A 17,984-nucleotide genomic window follows, 5' to 3' on the forward strand; every position below is an offset into this window, starting at 1 on the left:
ACCGACCAAAAAGCCTTTTTGCGAGATTTGGGAGTCGGGATTTTTGCGGAAACCAAACGAAATGATCTGCGGCGCAGGAGCCCCGAGGTATCCACCGACCGGAGGGGAGCAAGCGCTCGTGGATCTGCTGGTCCGCCACTGCGACGACGCTGCGTCGGAGGCGCCCCCGCCGACGGACGCCCTCCTTCGCCTGCTCCAGCGTCTGCGCGACTGGCCCTTTGAGGGCCAAGCCGATTTGTACAACTACATCCCGTTGCTCGAGGCGTTTGGGAAGCTCCTCGACCGGATCGTCACCCGCGCCGCGACCGATGATGGCCGCCCAATCGTCATCTTCCATAGCGGCGAGGCGCTGGCGCCGGGCACCTGGACGTACGCGGTCCGCGACGAGCTCGCGTACGAAGTGCTCCGCGTCTCGGCGATCCTCTCGGAGAACGCAACCAACAAGCATTTGTACCCGTCGATTGACCACCTCGTGTTGCTCGTCGGCGCGACGAGCGAGCGCATTGCGCGCGAAGCGATCAAGCTCGTGGCCATGCTCGCATTGCCATCGCTGCCGCATCGGTACACCACGGACCCGCGGGCGCCCAACGACGTCAAGGCGCGCGATCGCACGCTTCTAAAGAAGTACCTTCTCGTCGTGGCCGAAGGCAGCGGTGGCGCGAGCAGTAGTCTCGACATGGTCGACTACCTCCAAGACGATGCCACGCGCACCGAGGCCAACCGGCCCGAGATGGTCTACCAGTTTTACCGCTACGACGAGGTCGCCAAAGACAGCGTGCTTGTCTCGATCCAGATCCCGGATCCGCCGGCGCAGGCCGAACCGACCACCGCTGCCAACGTCTTGGCGCAGCTGATCCAAGCGCACCACGTCCCGGAGAAGCACCAGTTCAAGTTGCTGTACCGTATTCGCTCGAGCTACAGCGCCGTGTCGCGGAGCACACGGGAAGTCGCGGTCGTCGAGCGTCTCCACGCGCTCCTCGGTCTCTTTTACATTTTTGGCGACTCGGACGAAGTGACACAGTACATGGAGGCCAACGCCGAGCTCGTCGTCGAAATCGTCGAGCTCATTCGATATGACATCCACCCGCACGTACCGCTGCCCGTCCGCGTCGCGGCCGTCCAAGTGCTCACAGCGCTCGTGAGCGACGGCGTCGTGCAGAGCCGCGGCGTGCGTGACCTCTCGCGCCTGCAGTCGTCCGTGCTCACAGCGCTCGGCGTCGTGCGCGGCATGCCCCACGGCGCGTTCCTCTCGCTTGTGCGACACACGATGGGGACGCTGAGCAGCCTCACGCTGGACGAGACCAAGTCGCCCGACGCCGACATGGACATGACGCTCGCGGTCGCGTTTGTGCAAGCAACGACATCGACCGCCGACTTGACGCCGTTCCGCGACCTCTCGCAGAGCACGGATCGCCAGTTGTACTGGGTCGAGAGCGTGCTCGGGCTCCTCTCGGTGGTCGTGGGCATTCCGTCGGGCGCGTCAGCACTCACGGAGAGCGGCATCATCCCGTCGCTGTTGCATGCGATCAGCTGCCCGTCGCTGAGCCCGTTGCACACGTCGGTGGTCGTCCAGTGCGTCCAAGCCCTCGAGTGCGTTGTGACCAACCACGCGCCGGCCGCCGCGCTCTATCGGGACCTCAGCGGCGTTAGCATTTTGATCGACCGTCTCGCGGCCGACTTGCACGCCGAGTCGGTCGTCGGCACGCAGCAGATTCTGCTCTTGACGCTCCTCAACATGCTCTCGGTGTCGTTCCACTCGCAGGGCGTCATGAGCGCCGGCGCGACGTCGCGCGTGATCCGCGACACAGCGCCGCTCGCCAAAGTGCTGCTCGCGATTCTCTCGAACGTCGACGCGTACGGCTCGATGCTCTTTGCGCAGGCCGCGACGCTCCTCTCGGATATCATCAACAACGACCCGACGTCGGTCAACCACATTCACGGCAGCGGCCTTGCGGACGCGTTTCTGAAAACGCTCTGTCGCTGGGACTTGAATACCGGTGTGAACGCGCTGTCGCCGTCGCCCGAGCTCGTGATTGCAGTCCCGAGCGTCCTCAGCGCGCTCTGCCTCACGTCGACGCACGTCGAGAAGGTCGTCGCGTACGAGCCAGTGACGTACCTCCTCGACATGTTTGTCATGCCCAGCTACGTGTTGTACCATGGCTTTGACAGTCTCCAAGGCGACGTCGCGTCCATCGTCGGCGGCGGCCTCGACGAGCTCATGCGCCACGTCCCGGCATTTCAAAAGCCCACGATTGACGCCTGCGTCCGCGCGCTGACCAAAGTCCAGAGCTACAGCGACGCGACTTTGGACGCCAACGATGACGAGAGCCGGCACACGGCCGTGCTGCGCATGACGATGCATGTGTGCGACGTGCTTGAGACCGTCCTGGCCAAAGCCGAGCACGCGGCGCGGTTTGCCGACCTCGGCGGTGTCGACACGCTCTTGACGCTCTACAGTCGCATTTTGCCGTCGACGTCCGACTTTCTCTCGAGCGTCACGCAGTCCCACGAGTCGCACGCGTCCCTCGCGCACTACCCCGCAGCGCAGGGCCTCACGGTCGCCGCGCGCGCGTACGCTGGCCAGCAGCCCACGACGATGCTGACCAAGATTGTGCAGCAAATGGCGCTGCACTTGGAGTCGCTGCCGGCGACGATTGGCATGGCATCGATGGCCGACGTGCCGCTGGCCAACGCGACTGTGGATGCGGTGTTTCTCGATGCTAATGCCCATGTCCGCACCGCGGGCGACTACTTGCGCACGATTTCCGTGCTCGAGTGGCTTGTCTCGCTCTTGCTCTGGAGCCTCCGCACGGCGCACGCGCACAGCCAGTCGCGCCGATGGTTTGCCGAGTTTACGCTCGAGAAGCACCAAAACGTGCTGGCCAAGCTCTTTGCCGTGGACCGCAGTGTGCTCTGCGAACGGACGTCGCTCGAGCGGCAGCTCGTTCCGAAGGCGCCGGTCGGTTTGTGGAAGATTGGTGCGCTTTTGCTGCTCAAGTTTTCGCTTATGGTGCGGAATCTGGTGACCAAGTACGGTCGGACGTTCCTGGCCGTGCCCGCGCACCACCGTCTCTCGGAGGAAGCGGTAAGTCCGCTCGCTGCCCACGCGCTCCCGCTCTCGCACTCGTTGCATGCGCTGCTGCGCGACCTTTTCGACTCGATTCGCGGGTTTACACTGCCGTTCGAGGTCTCGTTTGCGGGCGTCTACTACCTCGAGACGCTGACTGCGCTCTTGTACGAAGGCAAGCGCCGCACGGCCAATGCGGTCTTGCTGCAGGAAGTCGTCGAGTCGGGCCTCATGGCGTCGACGCTACAATGGATCGCGCAGCATGCGCTGGCACTGCTGGACAATGTCGCAGCGCTCTCGAAGCAAGATTTGCGCTTTTTCCAGACGGCGTTTCAGCTGCTCAAGCGCGCAAGCGACCTCGGTGCGATCACCAATGCGCCGCTCACAGCGTCTTTGGCGCTGCTGCAAGACGCCAACTCGGCCAAGCCGTTTGAGCCGACCGCGCTCAAGATGCAAATGCACACGATGGTGCTCCAGACGATTTTGCCACTCTGGGCCAAAGAGGCACAGCTCGCAACGCTCCCGTGGGACGCGTCGCTGAGCTACCTCTTCCCCGCGGTCGCCACGCTGCTCAAGCACCGCCTCGATGTGGCCGCGACGGAGAAGCCCAAAGCGCCCAAGCCCGAGTTTGTCGCTGACGAGCTCGTGGTCGAAAGCCTCACGTCCATGGGCTTTGGCCGCCCAGCGGTCGAGACGGCGCTGCGCCGCGTGCAGCTCAATGACGTCGAGCTCGCCATGGAGTACCTCTTGTCGCACCCGTTTGACGAAAGCGAAGTCGGCGATGTCAACGTGCCGATGGACGAGACGCCGGCGCCGGTCGTCGACTCGGCGGCCGAGCTCTCGGAGCTCTACACGAGCGTTCGTAGCGGCCTCGAACGCATGTGCTTTGACGTCGTCAAGAGCCAGCCGAGCGACCAGCGCATGGTCGTCGTCAAGGTCATGGCCGACTTGCTCCTCGTGCAGTGCCAGCGGTCGAACGACGAGCGCCACAACGTGCTCTCGCAGATCAATGCATTTGTGCTGGCGCACTCGATGGACGCCATGACGCCGGGGACCCACCTTTTGGCGCTACTTCTGCACGCCGATCCGCCGAGCCGCCAAGTGCTTGCGAGCTTGACGCCGTCGTGCGTGGCGCATCTGCTGAGTGTGCTCGAGACGGCGACCCCCGCGTCGCCCGACGACGGACTCACGACCGTCCTCCTCGTCCTCGACGCGCTCGGGCAGGAAGACGGGGTGCTGACGCTTTCGATGCGCGAGTCGCTTCTCGACACGTGCATTTCGCTCATGCAGCAAGGGGTCTCGGGCAACGTCGGCCACGCCATGTGGCAGCTGCTCGTGCGGCTCACGCGCGACGTGTCGATCGCGGACCGCTTTGTGACGCGGCACGGCGTCGAAGCCTGCTTGGCGCTCGACAGTCGCTTTGACGGCTACAAGGAGCTCACGTCGGCGCTCCTCGCGCACGTCATGGAGTACCCGCAAGTGCTGCAGGCGCGCATGGAAGAAAAGGTGCTGCAGTCGCTCAAGAAGCTCAGCGCGCGCTTTGGCGCCCCAGAGCTCATGCGCATATCGCCGCGGTCGCTGCTCTCGGAGCTCGGCATTGTCGCGCTGCGCAACGAAGCGCTGTTTGTCGACGCGCTCAAGGCCACGATTGTCGTCAAGAAGAGCGAGTCGGGCCGGTTGTACGTGCTGCCAGCAGGCACGTCGACGCTCGTCGGCACGCAAAAGCTGCTCACGCTGCCCATTCCCAACGCGTCGTTTGTCATCAAGCTCGTGGTCGACAACTTGATGGCGCTCTGGCGGGCGCAACAGCAGCACGAGAGCGCGCTGCCGATGTTCTACCTCGTGCACCTCGTCTCGCTCTTCCCGACCTGCGCCAACGTGCTGCTGCAAGACCACATGCCGTTTGTGGAGCTCGTGCTCACCGAGATGCTGCCGTGCCGCGACCTCACGCAGCTTTTGCGCAAGCCGGCCGCGACACCGGAGGAGACGGCGCTGGACCGCCACCGCCTGAAAGAGCTCACGAAGGACCGCGTGCATAACGCGCACCGCCTTCTCCTCGGCATCTGCGGCACCAACAGCGAGAGCGCCAAGCGCGTACTCGCCGAGGTCGTCAAGCTCATTGAAGCGTGGGCGTTGGCGACTCACGGCAACGGGACCGTGGCCCTGAGTTCGATCCACGCGTGGTGCGCGCTCATGCTGAGCATTCTCTGGCCGCGCGACGACGTCAAGGAGAAGAGCGGTCTCTGGGAACACGCCAAGTGGCTGCTCAAGACCAAGACCAACATTGTCACGCTGCTCTTTGACGCGCTTGGGAAGGTGGACCTGACGCACCCGCTCGCGCGCACGACGTGCAACATGGTGCTGCGACTGCTCGCGGCGTTTACGCGACCGTGGGTCGCCCACCGACTGCGCAAGGTGCCGCGGAAGAAGAGCACCGAAGTCGACGACACGAGTGCGAGTATGCAGGTCGTGGACGAAGCGCCGGCCGACGAGAGCATGGCGGTCGACGAGGTGGCCGGCAGCGCCGAGGCCGACGACGCGCCGATGGAAGACGCTGAAAGCGAAGATGACGAGCATGGCATGTCGGGCGAGGACATGGAAGATGAGGAAGACGAGGAAGACGAGGAGGAAGAAGAGGAGGACGAAGAAGGCGAGGACGATGAAGACGACGACGACGACGATGAAGACGAGCTCAACCGCGAAGACATGGAGATGATGGAGGCCGACTACCCGGCGCGCACCCGCCAAGACGACGTCATTCACCCGACGCAGCTCTGGGACTCGCTGGACGCCGACCTCTCGGTACTGCACGACGACGACGAATCTGCCCCGCGCGCGGCGCCGGCGCCCGCCGACGACTCGCCCCAAGCGATTCTGCAGCGTGCGCGGACGATGGCGTCGAACGCGACGCGGCGCTCGAACGAAACGTCGTTTGCGAACGAAGCGCAGTCGATCTTTGACCTCTTCTCGGCGTCCTTGGGCTCCAACCACCGGTCGCGCAACGCGGCGTGGAGCCAGCTCTTTCGAGAGTTCGAGCACGACCTCACGCAGCGTGGCGAGACGCCGGACCACGAATCCGGGTTTGTGCTGCGCGATTTTGACGACGAAGCGGACGACCCGGACGTCATGACGGTGCCATTTGACGTCTTGGACCGCGACAGCCGGCGCTTCCGTCGTACGATTTGTGCATATGACGCATCGCCACTCATATACCTGTGTCTGTGTAGTCATGGGCCGCCCGACGCCGGGGTTGCCGGGCGCCAGTCGCAGCAGTCGCAGTGCCGCACCGACGATTTCGACGTCGTCGCTCGCGGGCCTGACGCACCCGTTCTTGGCGTCGCCGGCCGTCGGTGGGGAGCTTGCAGCCGAGCTCTACGAGTTTGGCGGCATGGGCCGCGGAGCTGGTGACCGTCCGCCGTCGCGCCACCCGCCGTCGTCCCGCGCAGACTTTCACTTGCTCAGTGAGCTCTCGATGACGCCGCAGCTCCAGCGGTCGAATGCGTCGCGCTTCCCGCGCAGCAGCAACCACTGGGAGTTTGGCGCCAATCCGTTTGGGAGCCGCGACGACGCCGTCGTGCGCTCGGTTGTGTCGCGCATGGAAGAAGAGCTCAATGGCCTCGTGGTCGCCGATGCTGCTCCCGATGAGACGGACGAGGTGCCGGGGTCGCCGGCACCGACGCCCGAATCGGCCGTGCCCGACGATGCGGCGTCCGAGACAGCGTCCGTGATTGCGCTGACGAGTACGCTGGGGCAGTCGTCGCTGCAGTCGCCGCCCGATGCGTCGATGAGCGTGGCGTCGAGCCCCGTGGCGCCTGCAGACGAAGGAGACGACGACGACGAGCCGCCTGTGGACACGAGTGTGGCCGACCAAATGGCGCGCGCGATCCAAATGAGCCTGAGTCAGCTGGACACGACCACGTTGCCACCGCCTGCACCGACGTCGGCGTCGTCGGACCAGCTCTTTAGCTTCACGCTGGATTTGCCGACCGCCCCGGCTCCCGTGCCGCCAGCCCCCGCGGACGTTGAGCCCGCGGCGACCGAAAGCGTCGCGGCCGACGAAGCCGAGGCCGGTCTCGTGTGCCCGGCCGGCATGGACCCCGAAGTGTTCAACTCGCTACCGCCCGACATGCAGGCCGAGATCATTGCAAGCCAAGCACCCGAGCCGCCGCTAGCGTCAACCAACGGCCAATCACAGCTCGAAATTGACATTGCCAACTCGAGCTACGACCGCGAGACGCTCGAGGCGCTCCCGGCCGACATTCGCGACGAGATTTTGGCCAACGAGCGTCGCGAGCGCGAAGCCGCGGCGCCGGCCGACGTGTCGTTAGCCCAAGAGATGGACACGGCGTCGTTTGTTGCATCGCTCGCGCCCGAGCTCCGCGAAGAGATTCTGATCACGTCAGACGACGCGTTTCTGCAGACGCTGCCGTCGGACGTGCGCGCCGAGGCCATGGTGCTCCGCGAGCGGCACGCGTTCCGCGCCAACTTTCGCCCCGAGCCCTCGGCCGGCGACGCGGCGCGGGGTATGTTTCAACGTCCGACGTTGCGCCGGATGCTCACGACGCACGGCACGGACATCCTCGAGAGCGGTGCGGCGCGGCGGCCGCGGTCGCGTCACGACAATGCGACCGCCCAGGCGCTTGCGCGCTCGGACGCGACGCACCCCGGCATGCTGCAGCTCGAGAAGGAGGAAGGCGACGTGGAGCACCTCGCGCTCGTGGACACGCGCGCGGTCCAGAGCCTTCTGACGCTGCTGTACATGGTGCAGTCGATTTTGAACCACCGCGACTTTGCGAGCGTCGTCGCGAATCTGTGTGCGTATCCGTCGACCCGGTCGCTGTTGCAAGCCAACGTCTTGGCCATGCTCGACGGCTCGTCGGCGTCGGTGTCGTTTCCGCCGCAAGGGCTGCTGGGCTGCACGATGTTCAAGCCGTCGGAAGCCAAGCTGCCGATCGAGGTGGCGACGCGGCTGCTCACAGTGCTCGTCTCGCTCACCAAGCAAAACGCGCGCTTTGTGCTCGAGCTCTTGCGCGGCGACGTCTACGAGCGCGTCGGCCTTGTATGTCTGCTCGACTTTCTCGGCCAGCCGGTTATCTACCGCAGCGCCTCTAACCTCGACATGCTCCTCGAGGTGCTGCACGCGACGGTCGCACCCCTCGCGCGCTTCCGCCCCGACAAGGCCGCGACCAAGCCGGACGAAGTGGACGACGAGGCGCTCGAGTGGGCTCCCGTGCCCCGGGTTGCGCTCTCGCCGGCGCACATGGAGCGCATTGTGGGCGTCCTTGGCCTCGACCTCTGCACGGGCGCCATGCAAACACGCGTGATTTCGATTCTCAAGCAGCTCGGGTGCATCGAGGCGAATCAAATGACGCTATTGGCGACGCTCGTGGGCCACGCGACGCGCCTCGCAACCTCCCCGCTTCTGCCGAGTGGTGCGTCGCAGGCGCTGACGTCGGCCGTGCTCGCGTCCGTGCGCGACGAGCGCAAATTGCTGCGGTACCTGCACACGCTCTCGGACGTGGCGGTCTCGACCGAGCAGTTTACCGAGCAGACGCGGCTGGTTGGCCTCGACGGCATCTGGGACGCGCTGAGCCGGTCGCTCGAAGAAGCCCGCGACAGCCTCGGCGAGCAGCCCGACAAGGCGGACTCGACGGTCATTGAGGGCCAGAGCGCGGGCGCGTCGTGTGCGATGGCGTCGCTCCTCACGCGGTTTCTGCCGATGATTGAAGCGTTCTTTGTCGTCAACGCGCGGGACGCAGCCAGCATGACACTCGAAGCGCCGGTCGAGTCGATGATGTCGGAGCGCGAGGCCGCGGTGCTGTCCTTGACGGCGCCCGACGACGAGGCCAAGCCGGCGCCAGTCGAAGCGCCAGTGGCGATCCTCGAGACGGACCGCGATACGACGCGGGTCGCGCTCTTTGTCGAGGCCAACCGCGTGCTGCTCAACATGCTCGTGCGCGAGAAGCCGTCGCTGCTCGACGCGTCGCTCGCGGCGCTCATCAAGATTCCCCGCTGCCGTGCGTTCTTGGACTTTGACAACAAGCGCACGTACTTTCAAACGGCGATGAAGCGGCTGCGGCAGTCGGCGATGCGCCACGGCGGCGGCGGCTCGTCGGTGCGCATTCCGGTGCGGCGCGACCGCGTCTTTGAAGACTCGTTTTACGCGCTGCGCATGCGGAGCGGCGCCGAGCTGCGTCGGAAGCTGCACATTTCGTTTACGGGCGAAGAGGGCATTGACGCGGGCGGCGTCACGCGCGAGTGGTACATGATCCTCGCGCGCGAAATCTTCAACCCGAATTACGCGCTCTTTACGTCAGCCGCCGACTCGCCGACGTTCCAGCCCAACCCGCTCTCGTACGTCAACAAGGACCACCTGATCTACTTTGAGTTTGTCGGCAAGGTCATTGGCAAGGCGATCGCGGACGGCCAGCTGCTCGATGCGCACTTTACGCGGTCGTTTTACAAGCACATTTTGCAGCTGCCGCTGTCGTACAGCGACATGGAGGCCATTGACCCCGAGTACTACCGGAACCTCCACGCGCTCCTCGACAACCCGATCGCGGACCTCTGCTTGGACCTGACGTTTTCGCTCGAGCACTCGAACTTTGGGAAGCTCGACGTTGTCGACTTGATCCCGAACGGCCGCCACATCCAAGTGACCGACGCCAACAAGATGGAGTACGTCAAGCTCGTGACGCACCACCGCATGGCGACCGGCATCCGCGCGCAAATCGACGCGTTCCTCACTGGCCTCCATCAGCTCGTGTCGCCACAGCTGATCTCGATCTTCAACGAAAACGAACTCGAGCTGCTCATCTCGGGCATGCCCGAGATCGACATTGACGACCTCAAGGCCAACACGGACTACGCCAACTTCAAGCCGACGGACCCGGTCATCCGGTGGTTTTGGAACGTGCTCTACTCGTTCAGCCACGAAGAGCGCGCGCTCTTTCTGCAGTTTGTCACGGGCACGTCCAAGGTGCCCCTCGAAGGCTTCAAGGCGCTCGAAGGCATGCGGGGGACCCAAAAGTTTAACATTCACAAGGCGTTCGGCCCGAGCAACACGCTCCCGACCGCGCACACGTGGTACGTCGCTCTGTGTGATACCTCAATGGCTCATGGCGTCGTAGCTTTAACCAGCTGGATTTACCCGAGTACGAGAACGAGGAGCAGCTCAAGGCGCGCCTCCTCCTCGCGATCCGCGAAGGCTCGGAAGGCTTTGGCTTTGGCTAAGCCATGGCCCACCCAGACGTAGTAGGGCGTTCAATGCATGGTGTATTTCTTCTTGATCGCGAGCGCTACTACGAGCTCCACTCGACGCCATCGTCCTCGTCGTCCTCCTCATCCTCGTCATCTTCGTCGTCGTCGTCCGCATCCTTGGCGTTGTCCTTGGCGACTTGGCGCATGAAATCGTCAAAGCCCCCGGGCGTCGCCAAATGGTCGACGAGGTCGACGGGGACCTTGTACTGCGAGTACGCGTCCGGGACGATCGCGGTCTCCGAGTCCACGACCCGAAAGTCAATGGCGTCTTCGTCGTGGCGCCACGTCGCGAGCTCGTCCCATGTAAAGAGGAGCGGGTCGGTCACGGCGCCAAAGACGTTGATGTCGAGGAGGAAGACGCGGTGCGACTTGTCGACGTACACGTCAAACACAAAACTCGCGTCGACGACTTCCGCATGGAGCAAGTAGCGGCTGTAGAAGGCGCCGATCGCATTGCAGAGCTCGTCTTGCGTCGTCTCGTCGGTCAAGAACGCGTAGTAGTCGCCGCAGTTGCGCTGCGTAATGCCGACGAGGCGACGGTCCTTGACAAAACACCGGAAATGCATCGAGTCGTAGCAGTTGGCCCACTTTTTGAGCACGAGGTGGAACGTCTCGGGCCGACGGCGGTCGTCCGACACGTCGACGCACTCGTCGTAGGCCGCCGTGAGGTCGTGCAAGATGAAGTCGCTCGCTTTGAGCGCGAGGACCATGTCTTCCAAGCAAACGCACGCGAGCGAGTTGCCAAGGATCCACTTGGCGTCCTTCGGGCAGCTCCAATCGAGCTTGACAAACACCTTGCCGCCGAGCGACGCGATCGCGGCCTTGACGTCCGCGACGAACGACGGCGGGTAGTCGACTTCGCGAAACTGAATCTTGTCGGCCAGCAGCATCGCCACGACGACCTCCGGCAGCGCAATCGCGATGCTCTTGAGGCTCGCGTCGGCCAAGGCCGGGTACCAGTAGGTAAAGGCGCACTTGTCGACCTGCGCGACCGTGTACGGGACCATGCGCGCTCGGTGGTGTTGTTGACCAGCGACTGGCAGCGTATCCGGATGCGTCCGGTTTTATGACACAAACTGCAACATGGAAGGCGAAATATGATTTCCCACAAATAACACTTGCAGATTTTCAAATTACATGATGGCGCACTTGCCCTTGTCGCTCTCTTCGACGAACCGGTTGATGTCTTCTTCAGTGATCTTGCCGTCCTTCTTGGGCGGGAAGATCGTGTCGACGCTGAGGTCGTCCATGTCTTTTCGCACGTAAAAGCACAAGTAGGCCGACGACGTGACGACTTTGCTCTCTTCGATGAGCCGGACGCGGTCGTCGTCATACGAGTACCAGTTGCCGTCGACGCTGTTCTTGGCGTACGCTGTGTAGTGGCCGCCGCCGAGCGCGCCTTGATGGTTCACGACGCCGTACATGTCGTAGTGCGTCTCGAGGCAGCGCGACTGCTCGAGGTTCGTGTTGGTGTATCCTCGGCGTATTCTGTTTTGCGCCACGTCAGCGGCGTCACTGCCGGCGGCCGCGGGATCGGTCGCAGCCGAGGTTGCGTCGCCCGACGGCAGCTTCTCGGGGTACCGTGTCGGGAACTCTTCAAACGGCGCCACGCACGACGAGAGGTCGAGGCCGTGGACGGGGAACTGGACCAGCGACGCTACAGTACAAATCTAAAGGCTAGTACCAAGAGCGTGACGGCCTACCTAGCTTGCGCCGATACGTCTGCGTGTACTGAAATCGCTTCAGTTGAATCACCATAACAGGCGGGAGCCGCCAGATTTCGAGCTTCTTGGTCATCTCTTGGTGCTGCCGACAGCTCGAGCAGTAGCCCTAGAAGAGCCATCAACCATCACATCTCTTGCACAAGTCGAGTACTTCTTGGATCTTCTCTTCCGATGTAAACGCATCCAGGCAGTGGCTCAGCGGCACGGGGCCGTTGTCCAGCGCGTTGTTCTTGGCGACGCTCGCATGCATGTCGACGCCCTTCATGAGATCCATATCGACATGATCCTAGAGTAATCATCAGCATCTCCTACAACAAAGAACGGCGCTACCTGGAGCACTTGGACGTCCCAGTCGATCGCAATAGTCTCGTCTTCGAGAAGGTCGACCATTTGGTCGGTGCACGGGATCGTCGACCCAAAGCTGCGCGCAAGCCACGGCGTACGCGTGTCCGTGAGGCCCTTGGCGTCGACGCGCCGAAGCACAAACCCGTGCGGGACATCCTTGAGGCAAAACACCGCGTCGATCGAGTCGCACACCACAATCTCGTTGGTCGTCGCGGCCACTTCTGTCGGCGGCGAGAGCTCCTTCTTGAGGTACCGCTGCACGCGTTGCCACACCATCGTGTATAAATCAATGCCGGTGGTCACCTCGGGGCAGAGGCGCACGAGGTCGGGCGTCCCAAATGGCACGGGCCGGAACGGGTTCTTGAAGTACACTGGCGAGTACCCGAGCTTGCGCGAGACGACAGGGCAGTAGAGGAGACGCGGCGGCCGCTGGCGCAGACGCGAGTGCGGCACGTCGGCCTCGATCTCGCCCGACCGGTACTGGACACGCACAAACTCGGGCGTGTCAATGCTGAGAATCGTCGCGGGGAGGTACTCACCCTTGTGTTGCACTTCGATGAGCGAGCCTTCCGTCACGTACACGGGCCCGTCGGTCGTCGACGACGTCGGCTGCCCCGACGGCATCTCCGCCAGAATGGACGGCCGGCGGGACCGCGTCATGTCCATCACGCGCGGGGCCAATGGCTCGAGCTGGAACGCGAGCAGCCGGTCGATGCTCCGGATCTGGGCGAGCTTGCGCGTGTCGGCCTTGAAGCCCAAGATGAGCGAGCCCTGGAACTCGCAAATCTTGATGTCAGCAACCGTCGTCGTCGGCAGATCAAACTCGGCGACGCAGAGGTCGGCGAGCTGCTTCTTCAGGTCAAAGACCGTCGCGTCGATCGGGAGGCGCAACGAGAGCTTGAGCGGCATGCGGTCGGCTGCAAACGCGAGCCGGATCGTCACGTTGTTGTGCGTCGGCTCGGGCAGCGGCAGCTGGAGGAACGTAAACGGTTCAAAGCGCGCCGACTTGTAGCCGCACTGCGAGCACGTGAGGAGCGACTTGTACTGGCCCGTGAAGAGCGCGACGATGATCGAGACCTCGCGCTTGAGCGAGTTGCGCCACCACTCGTCTGCGAGGTCCGAGTCGAACCGGCCGTCGCTGTCCGGGTGCTCAATGTACGGCTTGTCGAGGATTCGGTTGAGGTCTTCGCTGAGGCCCGAGAGAAGGAACGCGATGAGCTCCTGCGCGTCCTGCTGGTCGCTGCCGCGGAACGCCTCGTTGAACTTGCCGATCGTCTTCTTGAATTCGCGCGGCGAAATCGACTTGTACTTGGCGCTCCACATGTCTTCGGCGAGCTTGCCGTAGACCTCGGCGAGCTTGCCCTGCATGCCCAGCGTCGATGTGCGGTTGATGTCGAGGATGTACATGCCCGAGAGGAAGTAGTCGATGAGCAGCGGCGTGTTGCCAATGCACTGCAGCGCCGAGTTCATGTAGCACGTGTTCCCGAGGTTGACGAGGCCCACCGACGCGCCGGCACGCACGCGCTTGGTGAGGCCGTTGGTCGCGCTCAGCGGCTGCTTGGTCGCGAGCGCGAGCGCGTGCTCGTCGAGCTTGGTTTCGTCCTTCTCGTCTTCCGAGTTCCAGAGGTTGAGCGTCGTCTGGCCGTTCGAGAGCACGATCACCGTCTTCTTGATCTCGGGGCCGCCGCCGTACCACTGCTTGAGGCCGAGCCAGAGCTGCTCGTGCACGACGACAAAGTGCTTCCCAATGAGCATCTCGTCGTTCGGCGCAAACACCTTCTCCTTGTTGAGCAGCGTCGCATTCGCAATGTACTTGGGCCGGATCACGTTCTTGTCCGAGTCCAGAATCGAGCTCGGCGTCTCGTCCTTGGGCGCCAAGACCGGCGGCGGCGTCTTGGTCGAATGTTTGGCGAGAAGACCAGTCTTGTTGCTGGCGGGCGATCCAAGCGCGCTACCAGGCTTTGCGGGACTCGGCGCAACGACGGCGGTGCTCTTCGGGGCCGCCGGGTTGCCACGCAGCGCCACGAGTGGCACAAACCCCACGTACTTGCGCCAATGGTCGTACCAGCTTTGCTCGAGGATGTACCAATGGTCGTCTTCGACGAGCTCGGCGGGGTTGTACTCGCGGTAGCAGAGCTTGGCGACCTCAATCTCCTCTTGCTTGTTCATCGGGATAAGACCGAGCTGCACAAACACCGTCTGCTTGATGCGGTCGAGGGCTGCGATGCGAAACTGCACCGCGGTCGCCCACGCGCAAAACTGCTCGAGTGTGAGCTGACCGTTGGCGCCAAACGCCTCGAGAATGTGGTCGACGTACTGCCCCAGCTGCGCGCTCGAGAGCACATCACGCCGAGCGCTCTCGGTCGCTTCTGTCTGCATGTAATGCTCGATCGTGCTCGCCATGGGCGTGTGCTGGAGGACTTCGAGCTGCAGCATCGCAAACAGGTCTTCGTGGTTGAGCGTCGACTCGGATGCAAACACGGCAAAGCCAAAGTGCATCTTGGCGTCCGTCGACCCGCGGCACGCGATCGAGAGCGTATGAACAAACGAAAAGACGTCGACGTCGACGCCGTTGGCGCGCGGCCCAAACGACGCAAAGAGCGTGAGAAGGCGCGCGTCCGACATGTCGAGCGGGAAGTCACTCGTCAGCGCTTCGACATCGATGGCCTCGTCCGGCGACGACGACCGGTACGCGTGGAATGCCTCTTGGAGCAGCCCGATTTCCTTGATGCTGAAGAGCGTTTCGGCCTCGAGGATCTTTTGCTGTACGACGGGGTTGTACTCTTCTTGGAGCTCGAGCAACTTGGGGTCGGCCGACTCGCAGAGCACGTCCATGAAGCGCGGCATCCAGTCGATCAGCAGCCCGACAAGCGGCTGCTTTTGGATCTCGGCGACAAACTCGAGCAGCCCGAGACGCACGCGGCCATAGTCAAACACTTCGTTCAGAAGGCGCTTGTACTCGGGCTTGTCGGCGAGCGTCCGGCCGTAAATGCAGATCAAGAGGTTGCCAAGCCCTGTGCTCTGGAGCTTCCCCATGTGGTCGTGGTCGCACATTTGGTATGCAAACGCGAGTTGGTCCTCGACCGACCCGTGGCGAAGGATCGCGATCGCGCGCACGAACTCGTCCATGCAGATGTCGCTGTGCTGCTTGTCCGAGATGCCCTTGAGGAGCCGCATCGCAAACGTCGACGGCATGTCGGGGAAGACGCTGAGCACGTCGCGCCGGAACGCCGTCTTGTTGATCGACACGTTCTCCTTTGGGTCGAGCAGCTGCAGCATCGAGCCTTGCGTCGAGAGTGGGCCTGTCACTTGGAGCGACGGCGCCGACGTGGGCGCGGGCGACGCGGGCTCGGACGGCTTGTTGTCGTTGCTCTCATCCGACGATGATGCAAAGTGCTTGCTCGAGCAGAGACGGGTAAAGGCTGCTTGGATGTCGTCGAGCTCGTCGGACGGGAGGAGGTTCTTCATGCGCCGGAGGTCGATCTCCTTTTGCTGCCGGCGCTTCTTCCGGTCATAGCTCTCGAGGTGCGCGTAGACCGAGAGGAAGTTGAAGATGGGCACCTTCATGAGCGGCGTCACGCCAAGGATGTCCTTGAGGTACTTCTCCAAGTCGCTTCGGCGCTGCTCGATCACGGCCGAGCTCTTGCTGCGGAAGATTTGTCGCTTGGGGAACGTGAGGTTGCGCACGGCCGGATTCGCCTTCTTCATGCGCTCGTGAAACTCGCGAAAGTCCGAGTACCGCTTCTCGATGATCCAGCGCAGGCCGCTCCCCAGACGCACCTCGAGCGAGAAGACCGTGTGCGAGTGCTTGTCTTCCTCGACCTCCTTGATCGCATCCGGCGGCAGCACCACGGACGAAATCTCGACTTGGTTCTGAAGCGTCGAGCTCGAGTACGACGCGGACGTTGGTGTCGTCGCCGACGTCGACGATTGCAGTGCCGGTGACAACGTCGGCGACGTCTGCGGCCCATCGAATGTGGTCTTAGATCGGTTGAGCGGCGGCGGCGTGAGTCCAGACGACGTGGGTGCTTCCTTGGCGCTGCTAGTGCGCTTCATAGAGCCCGCGCTCGGAAGCGGCGCGGGCAGCGTCGTCTCGTAGTCGGCGGCGTGGGCCGCGGACGCGGTGCTGTCGGGCGACGAACTCGCCGATGTGGGCAGCGACATGGCCGACGTCGAGGTCGTCGACGACGGGCCGTTCGGTCCGGCGAGCGTCGTCGTGATGCGCAGCTGGAGCACGTCCTCGGTCGCCGCTACTACATCGGGGGACGTCGACGTCGTTGTGTCGTCGTCCGAAGGGCGCTTGTCATCCTCCTTGTCGATGGCACTCATGCAGGAGTCGTCGTCGGAGGAGGAGGAAGAGGTATACGAAGGGGACACGGTCTCCTTTGTCTGCTACATCGCATGCAGCATGATGAGCATCGCGCCACGCTGGCGTCATGGCACCCTACCTTCTTCTCTTGGAATCAGCCACAATCAAAGAGTAGAATGCTGCCTCAAAATGGCTGCTATCCGGATAACGACTTTCGTTACTCGCTGTCACACGACCGGACGCCTTCGCCGCCACGACAGGCCCGTGCCATGCCACGCACCACAGCCGCCTCGGGGATGCAGACGATGCTCTAGGTCCATGGGACGCTTGGCGCGAGGTGGCTCTGAGGTGCGAGAGGCGCTGCGGGCGAACCTGACGCGTCTGTGCCACCTTTGCTGGCGCCGGCTTTCGAACCGACGTGGCACTCGCCGACCAGGACACGCTAGAAACAGGTGCTTTTCGCAAAGGCCCGCGGCGACCGTCATATGGTGGCGGCCTCCTTGCCGTCGCTAGCGGCCGCGGCCATGCACCGCAACAGTGCGTCGACAGCGTGTGCTGCTCGGCTCGGGACCCGTCGACGCCGTGGGCCTCGTACAAGTCAAAGAGTTGGGTGGTGTGCGTGCTCGACGGCGCCACAGGGGCGACGCAAGCGGGTTCTGGTGCAGCCTGGATGACGCTAGACGAGCTTGTGGCAGCCTTCGCAAACTGGGACTGCATCAGTGGGTCGTGTCTTGCCCGCGTGTGGGCCTTGGCAACAGTGCATAATCTTGACCTCGAGATAGCACCTGCCTCTTGCGCGCCCCAATGGCATACCGCATGTGGTCGTCACTTCAACTGCTCAACCAGCGTCTTGGGTCTCGTCTAGCGGCGTCAAAGCCATCTTCCCGCGTCATTCGTCGAACACGAGGAGAGCACGCGGGAAGGACCGGTTGCATCCTTCTTGGGTGTGGGTCCTCCTGTGCAACTGCAAGGAAACGTGACTTTGCGACTCGCTCTAGGAGGTTGCTCAAGGTTTCCTGTGGTGAAGACGGTACTAGAGGCCGTCTCGTTCTCTGCGAAGGCTCCTTGGAGGCGGCCGGGACACATTGCGGTACGTACAGATCTCACTTGCGACACCGAGCCCCTCATTGTCGGTATGCCTCCTGAGAGCTCGCTGCCAGATCCTGAGAATGAGTTACCCGTGGAAGCTGATATAATTTCACCTGTTTCTATATCTCAAATACACTGTATCCATTTATACACTGCATGCTGCAATACAGCAAAATGCGTGACGTGGCAC

The 17,984-nt window shown here is 63.2% G+C and overlaps 3 protein-coding genes across 4 annotated transcripts; 1 reads left to right on the plus strand and 2 right to left on the minus strand.

Annotated features, from left to right (window-relative positions):
• The first annotated feature begins 30 nt into the window (after positions 1-30).
• Positions 31-10,426, plus strand: SDRG_10135 (hypothetical protein). Its single transcript, XM_008616109.1, has 3 exons — positions 31-6,242; positions 6,295-10,153; positions 10,198-10,426. The coding sequence occupies exons 1-3, from the start codon at positions 62-64 to the stop codon at positions 10,298-10,300; spliced, it is 10,143 nt and encodes a 3,380-aa protein (XP_008614331.1). The 5' UTR covers positions 31-61; the 3' UTR covers positions 10,301-10,426.
• On the minus strand, positions 10,369-11,334 carry SDRG_10136 (hypothetical protein; the record flags this gene model as incomplete). The annotated part of the gene is made up of 1 exon (XM_008616110.1): positions 10,369-11,334. The coding sequence occupies one exon, from the start codon at positions 11,332-11,334 to the stop codon at positions 10,369-10,371; it is 966 nt and encodes a 321-aa protein (XP_008614332.1).
• A 70-nt stretch (positions 11,335-11,404) lies between these two features.
• On the minus strand, positions 11,405-17,491 carry SDRG_10137. 2 transcript variants are annotated; one of them, XM_008616112.1, is made up of 5 exons: positions 16,845-17,491; positions 12,382-16,785; positions 12,203-12,337; positions 12,031-12,157; positions 11,405-11,984 (listed from the first exon to the last, which is right to left on the minus strand). In XM_008616112.1, the coding sequence occupies exons 2-5, from the start codon at positions 16,723-16,725 to the stop codon at positions 11,461-11,463; spliced, it is 5,130 nt and encodes a 1,709-aa protein (XP_008614334.1). In that variant the 5' UTR covers positions 16,726-16,785; positions 16,845-17,491; the 3' UTR covers positions 11,405-11,460. The 2 variants fall into 2 exon arrangements, with proteins under 2 accessions (XP_008614334.1, XP_008614333.1); XM_008616111.1 differs by having other exon boundaries at positions 12,382-16,788.
• Between the last annotated feature and the right edge of the window lie 493 nt (positions 17,492-17,984).

This window comes from Saprolegnia diclina, assembly GCF_000281045.1.
Source record: "Saprolegnia diclina VS20 unplaced genomic scaffold supercont1.33, whole genome shotgun sequence".
NCBI classification, from domain to species: domain Eukaryota; phylum Oomycota; class Saprolegniomycetes; order Saprolegniales; family Saprolegniaceae; genus Saprolegnia; species Saprolegnia diclina.